This window comes from Dama dama, chromosome 15 (genome assembly GCF_033118175.1).
Source record: "Dama dama isolate Ldn47 chromosome 15, ASM3311817v1, whole genome shotgun sequence".
In the NCBI taxonomy this organism is placed as follows: domain Eukaryota; kingdom Metazoa; phylum Chordata; class Mammalia; order Artiodactyla; family Cervidae; genus Dama; species Dama dama.
In genome coordinates this window covers 57,805,514-57,825,335 of record NC_083695.1, presented here as the reverse complement: position 1 = coordinate 57,825,335, position 19,822 = coordinate 57,805,514, and the positions used below count along the sequence as shown (strand labels likewise).

Sequence of the window (19,822 nt, the reverse complement as noted above, 5' to 3'; positions counted from 1 at the left end):
TCCATGCAAGAAGACTGGAGTGGGTTGCCATTTCCTGCTCCAGGGGATCTCCCCAAGCCAGGGATCGAACACGGTTCTCCCGCACTGCAGGCAAACTCTTTACCCACTTAATGCTAGGCATTTTAGTAATAAAAATAAAATGTACAGCAAGATTGCCTTGCCTCAGGCACACCGCTGAGGGATTCATAAGTAGCATATAATTACATCTACAGAGCCCACGTTCTCTGTTTCAGGCGCGGAGCTTAGCGGCTCTGCAGGAGCTCCTGCGGTGGAGCCCGCGCAGCCTATGAGGTCCGGCCGGCGCGGCCTGTGGGTGGAGCTGCGGATCCGCTCCGCCCGGGAGCCGGCGGCTGGACGCGGCACCGCTCGAGCGCGCCCAAGGCGCATGCTCCGCGGGAGCCGAGAGCCCGCTCGGAAGCGAAGGAATCTACGCTGCACGGCCCGGCGGCAGGCGGATCTGATTGGGAGCGCTAGATTGCCTGAGCCTGGCGCCGGCGCGGGCGCGGGCCTCGGGTCCAGCTGGCTCCGCCCCCTCAAGGCTCCCTGCGGCCGCCCCAGCCTCTCGAGCCGGCGCTGCGGCTCTGGACAGCGGCCCGGGAGGACGGCTGCAGGTGAGTGCCGGCCCTGCTGCACTGTTGGGGTGAGGGCGCCGCAGCATCGGCCTTCCTCCGCGGGCTCCGAGGCCAGGGCCCCGCGCCCTCCCGGGTGCTCAAGTCACACCGCCTGTGATCCTCTGCAGGATCCCTCTGCGCTGGTTCCCGGAGCACCCGAGGGCACCCGGGAGTTGAGGGCTCTCTTGACGTTGCTCATCTTTCCCTGGGCTGCAGCGACACCCAGGATTTCTGATTCCCAGCTCCCCCACTTTCTCCTCGTCCTTTACTCGCATTAGCTCCGCCAGGCAGCCCCCAAACCTCGCTTACTTTTTAACCAAAGGCGTGGTCAAGGAACGGCTTGATACCTGTCCTGGTGAATATCCCGGCAATACTATTTAACCACTGGACATTTTACTTCCAGTAATAAACCTGGGTGAGCCTGAGTTTCCTGGAAAAAGAATTTAACGGTACTGCAGAGAGTTGTTGGAGGCTTAATGAACATAGTAGGACCGAAGCACACTGCCTGCGAAATCTGGAGCATAGCAAGAGCTTAAATGGGAGTCAAAATTATTAGTGTTGTTGTTATTATTAGGTAGATAACAAGCTGCTTTGGAGCTTGTCTTTTCTTCAGCTACTGAACTCTGGGCTGCCCAATCCTGTTTTTCAGAATCTGTTGTGTGTCCACGCTTTGCTGGGTCCTGGGGGGGGGGGGGGGGGGGAGGGGTTCACAGTTGACCCAGAGACTGGCTCTGCCCTCAGGCTGGTGTAAAATGAAGACAGAAAAGTACTTCGTTGGGTTGTTAACAGTACCTAAAGAATTGAGATAAAGTTGCAGAGCCCACTGAATCCATCTTGGAGGAGACTTTTTCTCCTTGAACTTCTTAGTCGTGTTTGGCTATTGCCTATAGAACTGTTATGAACATCTTTATACAAGTCTTTGTATTGGGATACACTCATCCATATCTTTTTCAAAAATTAATTAATTTATTTTAATTGGAGGATACTTGCTTTACAATATTGTGATGGTTTTTGCCATACATAGACATGAACCAGCCATGGATGCACGTGTGTCCCCCCGTCATGAATCCCCCTCCCACCTCCCTCCGTACCACATCCCTCTGGGTTGTCCCAGAACACTGGCTTTGAGTGCCCTGCTTCATGCATCTAACTTGCACTGGTCTTACATATGGTAATATACATGTTTCTATGTTATTCTCTCAAATCATCCCACTCTCTCCGTCTCCCACATAGTCCAAAAGTCTGTTCTTTACATCTGTGCCACTTTTTCTGTCTTGCATATAGGGTCGCTGTTACCGTCTTTCTAAATTCCATATTTATGCGTTAATATACAGTATTGGTGTTTCTCTTTCTGATTTACTTTGGCCTGTATGGGCTTCCCTGGTGGCTCAGACGGTAAAGCGTCTGCCTACAATGCGGGAGACCCGGGTTTGATCCCTGGGTCAGGAAGATCCCCTGGAGAAGGAAATGGTAACCCACTCCAGTACTCTTGCCTGGAAAATCCCATGGACTGAGGATCCTGGTAGGCTACAGTCCATGCTGTCGCAGAGAGTTGGACACGACTGGGCGACTTCACTTTGGTCAGTGTAACAGGCTCCAGTTTCGTTCACCTCATTAGAACTGACTCACACGTGTTCCTTTTTATAGCTGAGTAATATTCCATTGTGTATATGTGCCACAGCTTCCTTGTCCATTCGTCTGCCATCATTCATATCTTTAAGGGACTATATTTATTTTAAAATATGTGGGAGGCTGGGACTGTAGTCCCACTTTTGCCTCTAAACCATTGGCGTGTCCTTGGAAGAGTCACTTCATTTTGCCTTTAATATCCATCCTCGAGGTCTTTGCTGTGCTATGATTTTGTGCCATCACTGTTAGAACTATATGGTCTGTGTTGATCCCTGGAGAGGGTCTCAGACGCAGAGAGGGGCAATCTTCTTTCCTTCTATTTCTTGTGCAAGCTCTCTTATCTTTTTCATTTCACTTTTTTCCCCTTGGGTGACAAATTCAAATCCTAACATGTAACTTTGTGCAAAAAGGGAAGTGAGTAACTAGCGAGAATAGGAGCTGATATCAGCTGAACTTCAGAACATTTATTTATTTTTTTTCTTTTATAACTGAGATTTTATTGGTTGTTTTGAGGATCACTACACAGACATTTCAGTTTGTACACAATTCTTCACATACATACCAGAAATCTAAAATATCATGTAGTTGTGATTCTTAACAGTTATTCCAGTGACTTCCCAGCTTAAAATTTGGAGCAAACTTTCCTTAACAGGATATCAAGTACCAATATCTTCAAATATTGATATGTTGTTACATCATAAGTCCCACTGATTCACAATTTAATATCATATACACTACATACCCAAACTGTCAATCGTTCACAGCACATTAACCAAGTTACTAGGAAAACTGGACTACCACGACCAAAGATGTTATAGTATAGTGCACAAAATTCTGACCAGGAGAGCCAAGATCAAAAAGTGGTTTGCTGTAGGAAATAATTCTACCAAAACAATATGGGAAGAGAAGTAATTTAAAGTGTTCAAGACATTAAATGCACAACTGACTCCAAACTGCCATTTAGTATGCTTTTGTATTATAGGATATAAAAGCTACCCCCCATCTAGGGAATGTTAAGCTGACACGCAAGACAATCAAAGCCTCCCATATCCAATATCCCACTATTTTCTGGTTGTACCAAAAAATAAACAACCAGCAAATGATTTCACCTCTTAAAAAAAAGCATTTACACTTAAAAAATGGGATGGGGTGGGATTCCCTCCTTTTTAAAAATGCTTCTAGAGCTACTAAAAAACTTGCATTTACAAAACAGTTGATAAAAATATTCCTCTGGATTGTACAAGAAGGGAAACAGGGACCACTGACAGGACTGAGTGTGTGGTTGTTAATCAGACTTGGCTTCTTTCTCTTCTGCTTCATCAGAGGCTGGGCTCTCCTCGTTTTTAGTCTCTCCATTTTCTGCAGGCAAGTCTTTAGTCTCTTGGTTGGCCACTTCCGCCTGTTTTCCCTTTGCTCTTCTTTTCCCTTTTGTTTGCACTTTTTTATCTGAAGATTTAACCTTTCCCGCCGCCTTTTTTTGCTTCGTTTCCACTTTTGCAGGAGCCGGTTTAGCGGACAGCCTCGCCGATCTCCTCTCGGGGCCCTCCTCCGCCGCCCCGGCGGAGCTGACCTTCCTCTTGGGCATCGAGGCGGCGGGGCGGCCGAGAGCCGGGCGCCCGAGGGCCGCGGCGCGCCGGGAGCCTTCGCGAGGCTACCGCTCCCGCTCCTCCCGCCGCCTGAACTTCAGAACATTTAAATCACAGTTAGAGAGGAAAAGGTGGGAGGTTACCAGGCTCTGGAATTTTGGTGATCTTCCCTTTTCTCAACATATTCTCTTCTGAGTCCTCTCTTCCGCTCTTGCTGCAGGAACATTACGTTTAACTTTGTGGTGAGGAGGTGGGTGGGTGTTGGTGGGCTCCATGTGTCACAAATTAACTGAGGGTGGTGTGTGGGAGGTTTCCTAGTTAAAAAGAATTCCTGAATTTTTTCTTTGAGGTGTGGCTTGAGTCATTTGTTCCGTATTTGTCCTTTGCCTAACTTTTACCTGACGTAAACTGGTTAAGAACCTTGTATGGAAGCATTATTTACCAATGTAATTTTGTGTAGTAAAATTGGTATAGGCAAATAACAACAGACTGTTTTATACAGAATGAAAATGTGGCTCTGGGGTTTGCTGGTCGGTTTGGTCCTTGGGACCCTGCCTTCCCAGGCATCTGGATGGAAGCAGACACCTGTGGATCCCGAAACAAATATGAATGTGGTAAGTTTCTTAAAGGCATCTCCTTCTTAAAACACATCTGTGATCAATGTTATTTTCTGAAATCCAATTACATAGCTACATGAAGCTACAAACTGCATTCTCTTTATATCTCATTATGTTTTTCACGTTCTCTGAATCTCCAGTTCAGTTAGCTGGACTTTACCCACTAGGTAATGTGTATTTTACAAACCTCTTTTTACTGATGAAATCAGTACTTAATCATAAGTAGTTAATCATACTTAATAGGATAAGTGGTATTTTTAGACATTCATTTCATTTTTAAATCTCACTGAATTTGTCTAAACAACAATAAAAAAGTGTTAAAACTTCCAAAGAATGTTAATACTGAATGTATTGAACAAGGACAGATTACAGTGTTCATAGTTCAGTCCAAAAATCAAAGTATCTGAAAACAATTTTATTAGAACGAATAAGCAAAAATAACCCCTCAAGTAATGAAAACATTTCAAAGTTATTAATCTTAAGCAGACAATTAAATCGGAAGATACTTTATTTAGGCATAAAATATCAGGATATTATAGATTGCTACAGAAAACAGCAGGTTTAAAGCAGTGACACAACTGAAGAATCAGGCAGCTTTGGAGATTTTGATAAATTTATAGTCAGTCAAGAGAGTGCAACCTGTTATCAGGGTTCTTAAGGTTACCTTTTATCTCTTGTTCCTAATTTTTTCTTTTTAAGGTTTTTTTAAAATTAAAAACATTTTTCCTTTTTAATTTTTTACTGTAAGAATGATAAACTTAAATCCTTTCAAGTATTTGTGGTAGAGAGAATCACGAGCACTTATTTACATTGTCTTCTGGATAACTGAGTTAGCTGTATGCCACTGAGCTCCTAATTAACAATTGCCCAATGGATTAAGGGGTACAAACTGCTATATGTAAAATAAAGAAGCTTCAAGGATATATTGTACAGCACAGGGAATATAGACAATATTTTATAAAAACTATAAATGGAATTTAACCTTTAAAAATTATGAATCACTATGTTGTATACCTGAAACTTATATTAAACATCTACTATCATTTCAGTTCAGTCGCTCAGTCGTGTCCGACTCTTTGCAACCCCGTGGACTGCAGCAGGCCAGGCCTCCCTGTCCAGCACCAACTCCCTGAGTTTATTCAAACTCATGTCCATTGAGTCGGTGATGCCATCCAGCTATCTCATCCTCTGTCGTCCCCTTCTCCTTCCACCTTCAATCTTTCCCAGCATCAGGGTCTTTTCCAATGAGTCAGTTCTTCCCATCAGGTGGCCAAAGTATTGGAGTTTGAGCTTCAGCAGCAGTCCTTCCAATGAATATTCAGGACTGATTTCCTTTATGATGGACTGGTTGGATCTCCTTGCAGTCCAGTGGACTCTCAAGAGTCTTCAACACCATAGTTCAAAAGCATCAATTCTTTGGCACTCAGCTTTCTTTGTAGTCCAACCCTCACATCCATACATGACTACTGGAAAAACCATAGCTTAAACTAGGTGGACCTTTGTCGGCAAAGTAATGTCTCTCTCTGCTTTTTAATATGCTGTCTAAGTTGGTCATAACTTTTCTTCCAAAGAGTAAGCGTCTTTTAATGTCATGGCTGCAGTCACCAATTGCAGTGATTTTGGAGCCCCCCAAAATAAAGTCAGTCACTGTTTCCACTGTTTCCTCATCTATTTGCCATGAAGTGATGGGACCAGATGCTGTGATCTTCGTTTTCTGAATGTTGAGCTTTAAGCCAACTTTTTCACTCTCCTCTTTCACTTTCATCAGGAGGCTCTTTAGTTCTTCTTCACTTTCTGCCATAAGGGTGGTGTCATCTGCATATCTGAGGTTATTGATAGTTCTCCCGGCAATCTTGATCCCAGCTTGTGCTTCATCCAGTCTGGTGTTTCTCATGATGTACTCTGCACATAAGTTAAACAAGCAGGGTGACAATATACAGCCTTGACGTACTCCTTTCCCTATTTGGAACTAGTCTTGTTCGATGTCTAGTTCTAACTGTTGCTTCTTGACCTGCATACAGGTTTCTCAGGAGGCAGGTCAGATGGTCTGGTAGTCCCATCTCTTTCAGAATTTTCCACAGTTTATTGTGATTCACACAGTCAAAGGCTTTGGCATAGTCAGTAAAGCAGAAATAGATGTTTTTCTGAAACTCTTTTGCTTTTTCGATGATCCTGTGGATGTTGGCAATTTGATCTCTGGTTCCTCTGCCTTTTCTAAACCCAGCTTGAACATCTAAACCCAGTTCATAGTTCATGTACTGCTGAAGCCTGGCTTGGAGAATTTTGAGCATTACTTTGCTAGTGTGTGAGATGAGTGCAATTGTGCAGTAGTTTGAGCATCCCCTCGATAAAAAAAGAAAGGAAACCTAATTGCCCCGTGGATCTTTCCTTCTGTGAATTTGATCATTATTCCTTTTCATCTTTCCCCCTGGTTTTATTGAGATGTAATGGACATATAGCATTGCATTAGTTTAAGATGTATAAGATAGTGACTTGCTCTGGGTCTGTATCATTTTATCTTGTTCAACTCTGCCTTGACATTCTAGTGTAGATTTATTGTTCCATTGATTAAAAACAGATTAATGCTTTTTATCCTTCATTTCCCAGGATGGGGTCTCTTAAAACAAGGAAAATTGTAGATTACAGAATTAACTGGCATATTTAGAAAAGAAAGAAAGACGTGCTTATTTGTGCCTGGGAGCCAGGATGGAACCAAAGAAGCCCAAAGCTCTGGTAAAATAAGGCACGCTTGGTGCAGAACATGTTAGAATGGTGAAACCAAGGTTTAACTAAGCATCTCTGAGTAGAATGCAGGGGTAAAACAAGTGGAGGATTTACTCTTGTGATGGAGATTGGCTACTAGATTGAGCAGACTAAAATTTCAGTAATGATTGGTTTCTTAAATAAAACTTGGTCATTGACTTTTTGTCTTCTCCTTTGCTCCACAGAGTGAAATTATCTTGCGCTGGGGATACCCTAGTGAGGAACATCAGGTTGTGACAGCAGATGGGTATATTCTTTGCCTTAATCGAATTCGCCATGGGAGGAAAAACCGTTCGGACAAAGGTATGGGTGTTTTCAGTGGTGAGGTAGGAAAGTTCTGAAATTTTAATTGCTTTGCTGAAATTTGGCTGGTTTTTATATCAGTCACAAATTCAGATTTAACTTGAAAACATTGAAATGGGATTGTCTTTTAGACCAAAGTACACAACATATTACATTTATGCAAGGTATATTAAAACACTTCTTTTAACGAAGCAAGGACAAGAATCATCTAATTTCATTTTCACTTAAGGATTCAAAGGTCAGGTTTGCTTGAGAATATGCTAAAATATCTCATTGTTATAACAAAGCATTTTTATTTAATAAAGTGATTTGAACATTAAGTAGATAGCTCTTGCTATTTGAAAATTACTTAATTTTTTGAGTAGGTAATGTCACATAGTTCAAAAATTGAAGAGAATAAAAAACTTGTAGTAAAATACCTCCCTCCTATTTCATTCTTTACCTTCCCAGTTTTTTTATGTATCCTTCCAAAATTTCTTTATTTTAAATTTCTTTATCTCTAAAAAAGTGTCTTTAGAAACAAACATAAATGATTATTTTCCCTGTTTGCCTTTTAATTTAGAATGTGGCATATAACACACATTTTTGTTTCTTGAATTTTTTTGTTTAATGTTTTGAATATTTTTCATACAGTACAAAGAGCACTTTATCATTCATCCCTACCAATACATAGTATTCCACTGTATAACTGTCATGATTTATTTAGCAAGTGTTCTCTTAGTGGCATTTGGACTATTTCTACTCTTCTATTTAACAAATACTGCTGCTGTAAATAACCTTGTTTGTGTGCAAGTTTATTATAAGACACTTTCAGAAATAGAATTTTTGGGTCAGAGGATAATATGTGGATTTGTGATTTTGACGTGTATGTGTTAGTCACTCAGTCATGTCCGACTCTTTGTGACCCCATGGACTGTAGCCCTCAGCGCTCCTCTGTCCATGGAATTCTCCAGGCAAGAATACTGGAGTGGGTTACCCTTCCCTTCTCCAAGGGATCTTCCCAACCCAGAGGTCAAATCCAAGTCTTCTTGCATTGGCAGGCAGACTCTTTACCATCAGAACCACCAGGGAGGACCCAGATATTGTTAAATTACTTTCCATGTGGTCTTATTCTGGTAACTATGCTTATTAGGAATACTTGAAAGTTCTTATAGCTTTGGCTTAAAATATATGCGTATTTTTTCTGTGTCTCATAACTCAAGCAAAACTGTGGTTTCCAGTGCAGATTGAGGAATTTCTAGATAGACTTCTTGAAATCACTGAACAGACATCAGAATAAGGATCTGATCCTTAGTCAATTGTCTCTGTAGATATAGATATTTTTTTAAACACTTTTTGTGTTTAGAAACTTTCCTTAGGCTACTAAGGTGAGATTAAGGTAAATGAATAACTGTGACTTCTTCGAAATTTTATGTGAGTAGGAAATTTTTATTCAAAGTGAATTTAAAAGCCCTCTGTGTTAATTGAGCTTTATATTATTGTCTATTTTTCTCTTAATAAAATCTGATTCATCTATGTTTTTCTCCCATAAATTCTAGCCGTAATGAGTCTTTTGATGATGCTACCTGGTGAAGACAGCCAGTGCTCTTTTTGAAATTTAATTTCTGACTCTTGAGAGTTTTATGATTTATAGATCCTCTTAAATGTATGTTACAAAATGAGAAATGAGTTACAACAAGGTCTTCTATTTTTCTTCTGCTCAAAACACACAAAACATTTCAGAGTGAACATATGATCTTGGTTTCCTTCCTCTTTTTTATTTTTAAACTGAGCCTCCTATACAGATTTCAGATTCAATATAAAGAAAGATATGTATTGATACTGTTTCTCTTAAAAGTGGCTAGTTGGCTAATATAATTAGTAATGTGAGCCATTGTTAAAAGATATAGGAAACCTCAGTGAAAACAAGCTTAGAGAATGTGCCTCCTTTTTCCATATCCACCTCCAGGCTTTTCTCTCCTATGTAGCAATTAAAGCAAATAGTGCCAGGTACCTTCCTATGGTATTTATCTCAATCACTGCAGGTGAAATTGCTGTACCCTAGGAGGTGAGCATCCTTCTTGACTTGCTCTCAGGTGATAGGAAGAAGAGATGGGGGAATTCTGGCTGCCCATAAGTACTTTTGTGCTTTCACCTCTGTAGGTCTTGGGTTCTTTGTTTTTAAAAACAGTCGATTGCCTGAGATGATCTCAAAGTTCCCCGTTAGTCTTTATTTCTCCTTAGTTGTATGGGTTAGATTCCTTTTTTTTGCAGGGATATGTGGATTGGGGCAGTGGATATCTTTGGTCTTCAGAATGGGGAACAGATTGAAGGCACTTTAAGTCTGGTCATAGCATCAAGCCCCCACCCTTCTGCTCTTCTTTGCAGAGGCCTCCCTGTAGAGGATCAGTGATGTGTATGTAACACCTGCTGTGAGCTAAGCTCAGAGACAAGTCTGGAAGCAAGCTATGAAGGTGGTCAGTTATCTAAAGGAGTTTGTGATTCTCCTCAGAACGGCATAGGTGCTTCTCTGACGGTTTGCGTTTCCATGGTCCAAGGCTGAGCACGGAGCTGAGGTTCTGCCTGTCCTTCACTCCCATCCTGGAGCAGCGTTGTCAGTGGTGCTAGTTTGGCTTATTTAAGCCAGATAGACAGAAAAAATACATAAAATCCTTCACACCCAACTTGGAAGCTGGCTCATCCATGCCTCTTCCTCTCCTGACTTCCTCTTCTGTTAATAACACCCTCATTATCCTAATGACCAGGACCAGAAACTGCAGTCACTCTTGACTCCCATCCTCCAGGAGCTGACAAGTCCTCTCTAGGCTCCCACGTTACATGGCTTCCGTTTAGCCTTTTCCTCTCTGCCAGGCCACCACCCTGCCTTAAGCTCTTGTGACTGCTTACGTGGCCATCTGAAATAAATAAACTCAGAATCTGAGAGAGAGAAAGAATTTCAAAATAAGGATAGGGCAGTTCATTCTGCTTATCTTTTAAGAAATTAATGTTTTTAATGCATAAGAAAATAATGCCATATGTCTGTACTATTTATAAGTCATTACATGATCCTTTAAAACATAAATTCGTTTATCGAGAATGAAGTGAAGCTGTTCTCCCCACTCTTCTTTTTTTAAAAAATAATTCTTTTAAAATTTATTTTTGACCATCCTGGATCTTCGTTACTGTGTGGGCTTTTCTCTAGTTGTGATGAGCAGGGGCTGCTCTCTAGTTGTGGTTCGCAGGCTTCTCATTGCAGTGGCTTGTGGGCTTCCGTCATAGCTCAGTGGGTGAAGAATCCACCTGCAATGCAGGAGACCCTGGAGAAGGGATAGGCTACCTACTCCAGTATTCTTGGGCTTCCCTTGTAGCTCAGTTGGTAAAGAGTCTGCCTGCAATGTGGGAGATGTGGGTTCGATCCTTGGGTGGGGAAGATCCCTTGGAGAAAGGAAAGGCTATCCACTACAGTATTCTGGCCTGCAGAATTCCATGGACTGTATAGTCCATGCTGTCACAAAGAGTCAGACACGACTGAGTGGCCTTCACTTTCACTTTTTTGCTGAGCACAGGCTCAGGGGGGCAGGCTTCGGTATTTGTGGCGAGTGGGCTCAGTGGTTGGGGCTTGAGGGCTCTAGAGCACAGGCTCAGTAGTGGTGTCAGACGGGCTTAGTTGCTCTGCCTGCCGAATGTGGGATATTCCCTGATCAGAGATTGAACCTGCATGACATGCAGATTCTCTACCACTGACCCACCAGGGAAGCCCCTGCCCTTCTTAGTGTAGTTTTTTTTTTTTTCAGTTTTTGTGTTCTGTTGTGATGCTACAGCCTTACTCCTAGGTTCAGGCATGCTAACAACCCTTCTATAGATGGTTGCAAAGTTGGAGTTTCTGTGAGGGGACTAGGGTTGTGCTGTGCCGCGCTTAATCGCTCAGCCGTGTCTGACTCTGCAACCTCATGGACTGTAGCCCGCCATGCTCCTCTGTCCATGGGGATTCTCCAGGCAAGAATTCTGGAGTGGGTTGCTATGCCCTCCTCCAGGGGATTTTTCCAACTCAGGGATCAAACCCAGGTCTCCTGCATTGCAGGTGGATTCTTTACTTTCTGAGCCACCAGGGAAGCCCAAGAATCCTGGAGTGGGGAGCCTGTCCCTTCTCCATCTTGCCAATGTCACCTCCATTACTTATTTATAGATACCACGTTCCTTGTGGAACCTTCGTTAAAGCTGCGTGGTGAGCGTCTTTCAGTCCTGCCTCAGTGGCCCCTTCCGATTGTATGTAGAGCCTCACTTGGGGATCATCAGAAGATTTTTATCACAGGCCTTGGCTGCATGGCTCTTCTACCATGTCAACTGCTTTCCTTTCTACCAACCTCCTTGCTCTCATCCATCTTATGTAGTTCTGCAGGATTAAACTTCTTAGAGCCCAAGTATAATTATATGATACTGGCATTCAACAATCTTCATGAGTATGATAAATAAAGATAACACCATTCCTTAATGTTGTGTCCTGGCTGATGTCTGTACCATTCACCCTCATTTTGTATAGCAGTGGAGTTTTGAAGTTCACCTTGGATATGTGCAGAGAACTTCATGATTCCCCAAGTTAGTGATTACAGTCATAGGATAGGATGTCTATGGTGTCTTATTCGGTAGAATGGGATAGACTATCTCTTTCATCTGGTTTATGAGGAGTGCTTGAGAACCATTGATGTTTACCCATCATCTAAGAAACATTTCTCATTTCTCATTGGCACAGATTTAAATTGGCACCATAGCCAAATTGCAAATGGTATCGTTGAAGTTGTATCAGTTCATAAGTATTAAAGAGCCACTCTTTCACACTCTCAAATCCAAACGAGTTATTCCCCTTTTGCTAATTTCTTTCTGGGCCTCAGACTCAATCCACTGGAATGGTGATGACCGTGCCTACCATCTTCATTTCTACACATCCTTAAAAACACTTTTTTTCTCCCACGCTTGCAGCCCCACCCAGCTTAACTGCCCACTGTCCCTGGTTGCTTGAGCAGGAAGGAGACCACTTCCCAAACATCTTGCTGACAACCCTCTTGAGGTCCTTTCCTCACTGTTGTGGGGTTGACTTAGGTGTGTACTCCTCCCTACCCCGCCCCCCAGTCCCTCCCGCAGCCGCTTTTTGAAGGCGGCGGCTGTGTCTTTGTCACCTTTGTGTTCTTCACAGCAACCAGCATGGCCGTATTGTCTGTGTGGCTGGCCTCATTCAGAGTTGTGTCTGGCAGTCATCAGAACTGGGATTCTGGAGGAGATGAACGCAACAGATCCTCTCTCAAGTAAAATAAAATAGACACTTGTGCACACACAGGTTTTATATTCGGATGCAGAGAGTTTATGGACCCAGTGGAGAATCCCCTGATTTAGACCATCATTTACCTGTCTAGTCAAACCTCTACGAATTAGGCGGCTTGAAATGTGTATTTAGAAAGCTCTTGGTGACCTGTAGAGCATGTGTGGGCTGCTTCTCTGTGTTACACAACCTTCTCCCTCAAGTGTTGAGCTCCCCCTCCTTTACACTAATTCTGTAAGGGAATTGAAATTCAGAAATTCATCCTTCATAGGGAAGTGATCATATTTTCATCTGCTGAACCTTATTTCAGAAAGTCATGGGATGCTGGCACTGGAAGGATCTCAGAGTCCTGCCTGAACCGAGGATTTAGAGCTTGCATTTTTAACAAAACTCCCTAGTGGATTCCAAGGTAAAATCTTAGGGTTTGGGAACCTGGGTTCTCGAGCAGCGCACCCTCATTTTACTGGGCAAGACAGTTAGGTTCAATGAGGGAAAGGAATTTGCTTTACATCAAAGGCTAGTGGCCCAGCCAGTCTGACTCCAGGTTCAGTGTTCCTTGAACTGGTGTGTGACCTTATGTATTTAATAAGCATTGAGTAAGTTGAATCTATGGGAGTCAAAATATTTATTTTATTTGGCTAAAACACAGGAATAAAGGCCTTGTTCCAAATAGGTAAAACAGCAACAATTATCAGTGAGGCAGACTTACTTCCTGCTTAATTGCGAAATAAACTGTGAACTAAAGCGGTCACCAGATAAAGCGCCAATAGTGGAATTTTGAGTTATAATTGAAAATTCACAACCTGACTTGTGAGTTAGGTTTTTCAGGAAAAGGCCATCAGCCTGTGGGTTTTTTTTTTAAATTAATTTTGATTATATGTTTTAGGATTCCAGCCAATTTCTGAATTTTCTGTTCTTATATGTGATTCCTAAGGAAACCGTTTCCAAAATGCAGTGCCCTCCCAAGCTAAACAGAGGCCTTGATCAACTGGGATGCAATTCCTCCCCCCGGGGTGGCACTGGACACACGTAGGGCCATTAGTCAGTGCCTGGACTTGTTGACTCTGGCTCTCTGAGCTCATGCCCTTGGGCCTTGATGACGCGCTGGGTGTGTGGTTCAGACCCTCTGCCTAACTGAGTGCTGCGAGGCAGTGTTAGCTGCACGGCAGTTTCTTTTGAATTTGCAGATTGGGGCCAGGAGCAGAGTCAGAGTGAAAAGAGGAGATCCTTGGCTCAGCACCCCTCCTTCCTCTATAGAGGAAGCCCTTAGCCCTTGCCTAAGACAGCAAGCCCTGTCTTGCTCCTGTTTGACCTCAGTGTTGTATCAGGGAGGAATTCCCCGGCCACTCACACCCAGTCAGGCCTCTGGCCACACATTCCCATAGCTCTGTGTGTTTCCCTTACAGCAGTTAAGACAGTTAAGACAGTAAATAGTAGTGTATTATGTGGGTGATGATGCTTATAATCTTGGGCTTCCCCACTAGACTATGAGCTCTCGGAGGGCCCAGACCTTTTCGGATTACTTGATAATCTCTCCAGTCCAGGGTTTTCGTCTGCCTGCTAGTGCAGTCCTGGTCCTCCTGGGGCCTGGGTTGACCAAAGTATCTACACTTTATGATGACCACAGCGGGGTAGGATCACCCGGAGCTCAGAGGCACGGCACCTCTGTTAAGGCAGGCTGTGGTAACAGAGAAGGGTGTGGAAAGCAGAAAGGCAGTTTGGCATGGAGGTAATGGGCACTTTAATGTCACGTGATCACACGGTTCCCAGCTCCACCATATACTAATTGTATCTGCATCCTGGGGCAAATTATTTCTTTTATTCTATGCCTCAGAGACCCCATCTATAATGTGGGAAGAGTAACATAAATGGTCTAGCGCCTTCGTGGGTACATAGTAAGCTCTAATTAAGGCTATGCCCTGGGAAATGCACATGGTGTATCTGTGTGTGTGTCGATTTGTTGTTGTTGTTCAGTTGCTAAATTGTGTCTGACTCTTTGCTACCTCATAGACTGTAGCATGCCAGGCTTCCCTGTCCTCCACTATCTCCTGGAGTTTGCTCAAATTCATGTTCATTGAGTTGGTGATGCTGTCTAACCATCTCATCCTCTGTCACCCTTTTCTCCTCCTGCCTTCAGTTATTCCCACCATCAGGGTCTTTTCCAATGAGTTGGCTCTTCGCTTCAGGTGGCCAAAGTACTGGCACTCCGGCTCCAGTCCTTCCAGTTAATATTCAGGGTTGATTTCATTTAGGATTGACCAGTTTGATCTCCTTGCAGTCCAAAAGAATATCAAGAGTCTTCTCCAGCACCACAATTCGAAAGCATCATTTCTTCAGAGCTCAGCCTTCTTTATGTTCCAGCTGTCACATCCGTATGTGACTCCTGGAAAATCCGTAGCTTTGAGTATGCACTGTTTTTTTTTTTCTTTCCTTTCCTTTCTTCATTCCTTCACTATTGCATTTATTTATCCAATTTACCTGCAGTGATGCAGGCAAACTCAGCATCAGGTGCCACTGATGCTGCAGTGAATGAGACAGAATGGTTGCTGCCTTCTTGTTGCTTAGCAATCGTCGTGACCAAGGCTACTGTTGGGGAGAAAGGTGCCCTGAGGACGGGGTATTTCTCTTCCCTGCTCTGTAATCCCAGTACTGTTGTGTTCCTTCCTGCTGAGGGTCATGAGCTTTCTAGCAGGGTAACTGTGAAATGTGAGTGCAGTGATCTGGACTTCCCTAGTGGCTCAGACTTTAAAGATTCTGCCTGTAATGCAGGAGACCTGGGTTCAGTCCCTGGGTTGGGAAGATCCCCTGGAGGAGGGAATGGCAACCCACTCCAGTATTCTTGCCTGGAAAACCCCATGGAGAGAGGAGCCTGGCGGGCTACAGTCCATGGGATTGCAGAGCGTCCTGATCTAGGATTGCCAGTTGTGTAACTCTGCACAGATGACTTAGCTACACTGTACCTCAGAGTCCTTATCTGAAAAATGAGGGTAAAAGCTAGCACCCAACTATTCCCTTAATTTCCTACTGCTGCTATAACAAAACACCACAAACTTAGTGGCTTAAAACAGCACAGATTTTTTTATCTTACTGTTCTGCAGGTCAGAAGTCCTAAGATCAAGGTAGGGCTGCCTGCTGGAGGCACTTGGAAAAGATCCCTTTTCTTGCCTTTTCCAGCATCTGGAAGCTACCCACCTTACCTGCCCCCTTCTCTATCCTCAAAGCCAGTAGCATTTTCCAGTTTCTTTCTCATTCTGACCTTTGTCATTCAGAGGGATCCTTGTGGTTACATTGGGCCTACTGAATAACCTAGGATGATACCCCATCTTAAGATTCTTAATCACATCTGCAAAGTTCCTTTTGCCATATAAGGTAACATGTTCACAGGTTCCAGGAACTAGGAATGGGTTTCCCCAGTGGCTCAGTGGTAAGGAATCCACCTGCCAGTTCAGGAGATTTGGGTTCGATCCCTGGGTTGGGAAGATCCCCTGGAGAAGGAAATGGCAACCCACTCCAGCATTTTTGCCTAGAAAATCCCACGGACAGAGGAACCTGGTCAACTACGGTCCATGGGATCTCAAAGAGTGACTAAACAACTTAGTGACTAAACAACACAACATCTTTGATGGGCCACTGTTTAGCCTACTGCCCCAACTCAGCGAGATGTGTGGTTTCTTATCTGAGATGGTGCATGTAGTGTTTAGCATGGTACGTGACACAGTCAACACTTAGTGCTCTTACTGTAACTGAGATTATGTTTCTGGGGCTAAAGAATGCCCGTTCATGTCGTCTTTCTTCACAGAGCTGTTCTAATAATAATTAATTACTCTAGTACCTTTGTTATTATTATTGTGAGTCACTATTATTTATCAACCACTGTGTCATCCCCCACTTTAGATAAGAACATCTATATTCCAGAGAGGCTGAGTAAATCCTATAGGGTTTCATACCCAGTAAGAACCAAAGACTGTTTCGTGCCAATGTCCTGATCTTTGTGATCTGCTCCTCCACCTCCTCCTTTCGGTTCTTCATTGGACCTCAGCTGAGTTCTCACAGTGCTTTCCAGTGTGGTGGAGGCCCGTTCAGACACTGCCCTGGTGGAGAAGGCCAGTGCCTTGGGAGGTGGGAGGAACTTCCGTAGGCACCCGGTCATCTTCCTCTTGTGCGGCTATGAGCTCAGCAGATTCATTTTTGAAGCCTGAGTAATCCCTTCCTGGCTCCCACCCATGTTTGGCCCTATCGGGGCCATCACGGGACTGCATCTCTTTGCTGGCTTTGCGCTGACTACGTAGGCAACTGATAAAGTCACTCACCCTCTCTGGGCTAAAGGTGCCCATAGGCCTTTTCCTCAGCCTGCAGCCCTTGTCCAGCCAGTTTGGACAAACTCACAGTAGGGCTCTTCAGGAAAGATAGCCCTGGTCCCATTGTGTTGGTCTGTTTCTCAGACAGACCAGGCTGCAGGTGCTGGCATGCGTGGACTAGGCTAGTCCTTGGGACAGTCGCCTGTGTACACAGGGGTGCACAGTAATAGCTAGCTATTACTTCAATCAGCTTCTCTCAGCAGGATGAAGAGAAATCTGATTAAAGTAATTCACTGGAAGATGTGAATGACAGTAGGCTTAACCCTCCTAGAGAGAAACTTCTTTTTCCAAAGTGGAATATTGTGGTTCTGCCTCCCATACTGTCTCCTCTGTCCATCCACTAGAGATTTCTTTCTTCAAAGCACCTGGTCTGACTCCCTCCAGAATAACTTCCCTCTTCTGCTTGTCGTTGCCTGAGGGCCTCCATGTGTTGCAGAATGACTCTCTGTTGTTAGCCTTTCCTGTAGCAAAACAGTTTAAGAGTACACACCCTGGCATTAGTTTATGTGGGTTCAAATCCCAGCTCCCCCACTTACTAACTCTGATCCAGTCTTAGGCAAATGACTTGACTTCTCTTAGCCATAATTTCTTGTTCTGCTAAATGGAAATAGTAGTGACTTCATAGGATTTTCATCACAGTGCTTTAGAACACAGGGGTGCACAGTAATAGCTAGCTATTACTTCAGTCAGTTTCTCTCAGCAGGATGAAGAGAAATCTGATTAAAGTAATTCATTGGAAGATGTGAATGACAGTAGGCTTAACCCTCCTAGAGAGAAACTTCTTTTTCCAGCAAATCCTTGACTGGTGGCAGGTTGGGAGAGATGACATAGTGCCTTCCTTCCTCCCCCTGCCCCATCCCATGGGAGCCAGGTAGGAGCAGGTAGGAGAAGCTGGCAGACTGTCCCAGTGTCCTTGTCTATTCTGCTGCCATTTTGCATTCACTAAAGGTCAGAGGGAAGGGACAAGCAGGTTAGCACCCATTTTCCACCCAGGCCTGGATTTGTTAGTATTTTCTTTTTGTTGGTGGCCCATCATGTCTCATGGAGTCACGGGCATGGGAAGCCAAGTGGGTTATATTCTGTGTGGCTTCTTCCTCAGAGGCCCCTTTTGTTCTGGGAGGAAGGGGAGCTGGCCCCACTTGCAAGGATGTGTGCCCCTGAAGGAAGTCCTTCATATCCCCTCTGTGCCTAGATCAGACAAGGCACCACGCCCTGCCGGGAGTTCCCCAAACCGCTCTGCGTCAGAGCTTCTACAGTGCCCTCTGGGGTCCCGTCTGGCTGAGGCGCGGGATGCAGCGCCAGGTTACTGCAGAGCAAGGCTGCCGAGCCCTTTGTGGGGAGTCTGTCTGTCACTTGAGATTTGTCTCAACCCTTCCTCTCCTGGCTGAGTGAACTTTCTCTTTCCTCTGAGTTTTACTGTGTGGTGGTCTAGCCCTTTCCACACGGGGCTGGAAAGTAATCGTGTCTGTCTCCTTGACTAGAATGAAGCTCCATGGGGAGCACTGCTTACCCACTTTCTTATCCCTGAATCTGGCTCAGTGACTGACACGGAGTATGTACCAGGACGGGTTTACAGAAGATGTAATGTGTGTTTCGAATCACTTGATGATGATGATGATTTTTTTAACTTCCAGTGCTTTCTTAGTATCCAGTGAAGCTCTCAGTGAACATTCCTCCGATGGTTGAGTTGGACGGAGCTGAGAGGCTTGAGGTTGCTGTCAGGCGGAGCCGTTTCTCAGCCATGTGCTTCTCTGCCAGCCCCTTTCCTCCCCTGCTGGGATTTCCCAGGAGAAAGCCATGGGGTCTGCCCTCCCCTTTGCAGTTCTTGGCCCAGATCCTCCAGATTTGAAAACACCTGACTTTGGAAGACCAGATTCACTCCTTTCTTCCGGTCTGGTGTCACCTTTTATATCTGTGGTTGATTGAGCTTTTGGATCCAGCTTGAAGTGAGGGGTGGGGGAACCCCAACAAACAAAAAGAGAATTAGAAAAAAAAACGTGACTTTGATCCACTCCCATCCCCTATGACTGGTGTCTTAACAAGTCACTGAATTTTCTCTACCCTACCCTGCCCTGCTTAAAAGGATCACTACTGCAATCCAGGTAGGTAGTTTGTTTCATTTTGAAACACTTTTCTTTGTTTCTTGTTCTGTTACACACAGACTCTTTTTAACCATGGATTGCAATAGAGGTTGTTTTAGGCAAAGCCAAGTCCATGGAAATTCAACATGTGGGGTAAATACAGGAGCGTAAATACAAACCAAATAAAGGTTTGGGAAACCCTTCCATGGATTATAGAGCAAGGGGTCTGGGAATGTTTTAAGCCTCATGCAGGGGTAAATGGCAGGTTCCGGGTTCAGTAGAGGTATTTGCAGATGTTGTTGAAAGCCTCTTAGCTGCCGTAATTGGCCCCTCAGCCCACCGTGTGTGGTGGGCACACACCTGAGTTGGCTGCCTGCACTTTCCTGGGCTTCATGCTCACCTCTTGCAAAAGCATCCGTGGCTCCTAATTGCTTGTGGAAATCCAGGAGTTATTTACTGGTGGTGTTTAAAGAGTTTCCTGGTATATCTTCAACCTGCCAACTCCCACGTTTCTCCTTTGAACCTTCTGGGGGGATAGGGAGGGAACTGTAGAGAGATTTCAGAGGCATTTGAAATATTCC

At 44.2% G+C, this 19,822-nt stretch overlaps 2 protein-coding genes across 3 annotated transcripts in view; one reads left to right on the top strand and one right to left on the bottom strand.

Moving 5' to 3' along the window:
* The first annotated feature begins 455 nt into the window (after nucleotides 1-455).
* LIPA (lipase A, lysosomal acid type) overlaps nucleotides 456-19,822 on the top strand; it is a 38,088-nt gene continuing 18,721 nt past the window's right edge. The window contains exons 1-3 of one of the 2 annotated variants that reach the window (XM_061162133.1): nucleotides 456-611; nucleotides 4,329-4,440; nucleotides 7,392-7,509. In XM_061162133.1, the coding sequence (XP_061018116.1) occupies nucleotides 4,330-4,440; nucleotides 7,392-7,509 (229 nt within the window). In that variant the 5' untranslated portion in view covers nucleotides 456-611; nucleotide 4,329. Of the gene's footprint in view, nucleotides 612-3,938; nucleotides 3,958-4,328; nucleotides 4,441-7,391; nucleotides 7,510-19,822 lie in introns of those variants that run through there. The other variant, XM_061162134.1, reaches the window with a different exon arrangement.
* On the bottom strand, nucleotides 2,817-3,864 carry LOC133070228 (non-histone chromosomal protein HMG-14-like). Its single transcript, XM_061162135.1, has one exon. The coding sequence runs from the start codon at nucleotides 3,823-3,825 to the stop codon at nucleotides 3,526-3,528; it is 300 nt and encodes a 99-aa protein (XP_061018118.1). The 5' UTR covers nucleotides 3,826-3,864; the 3' UTR covers nucleotides 2,817-3,525.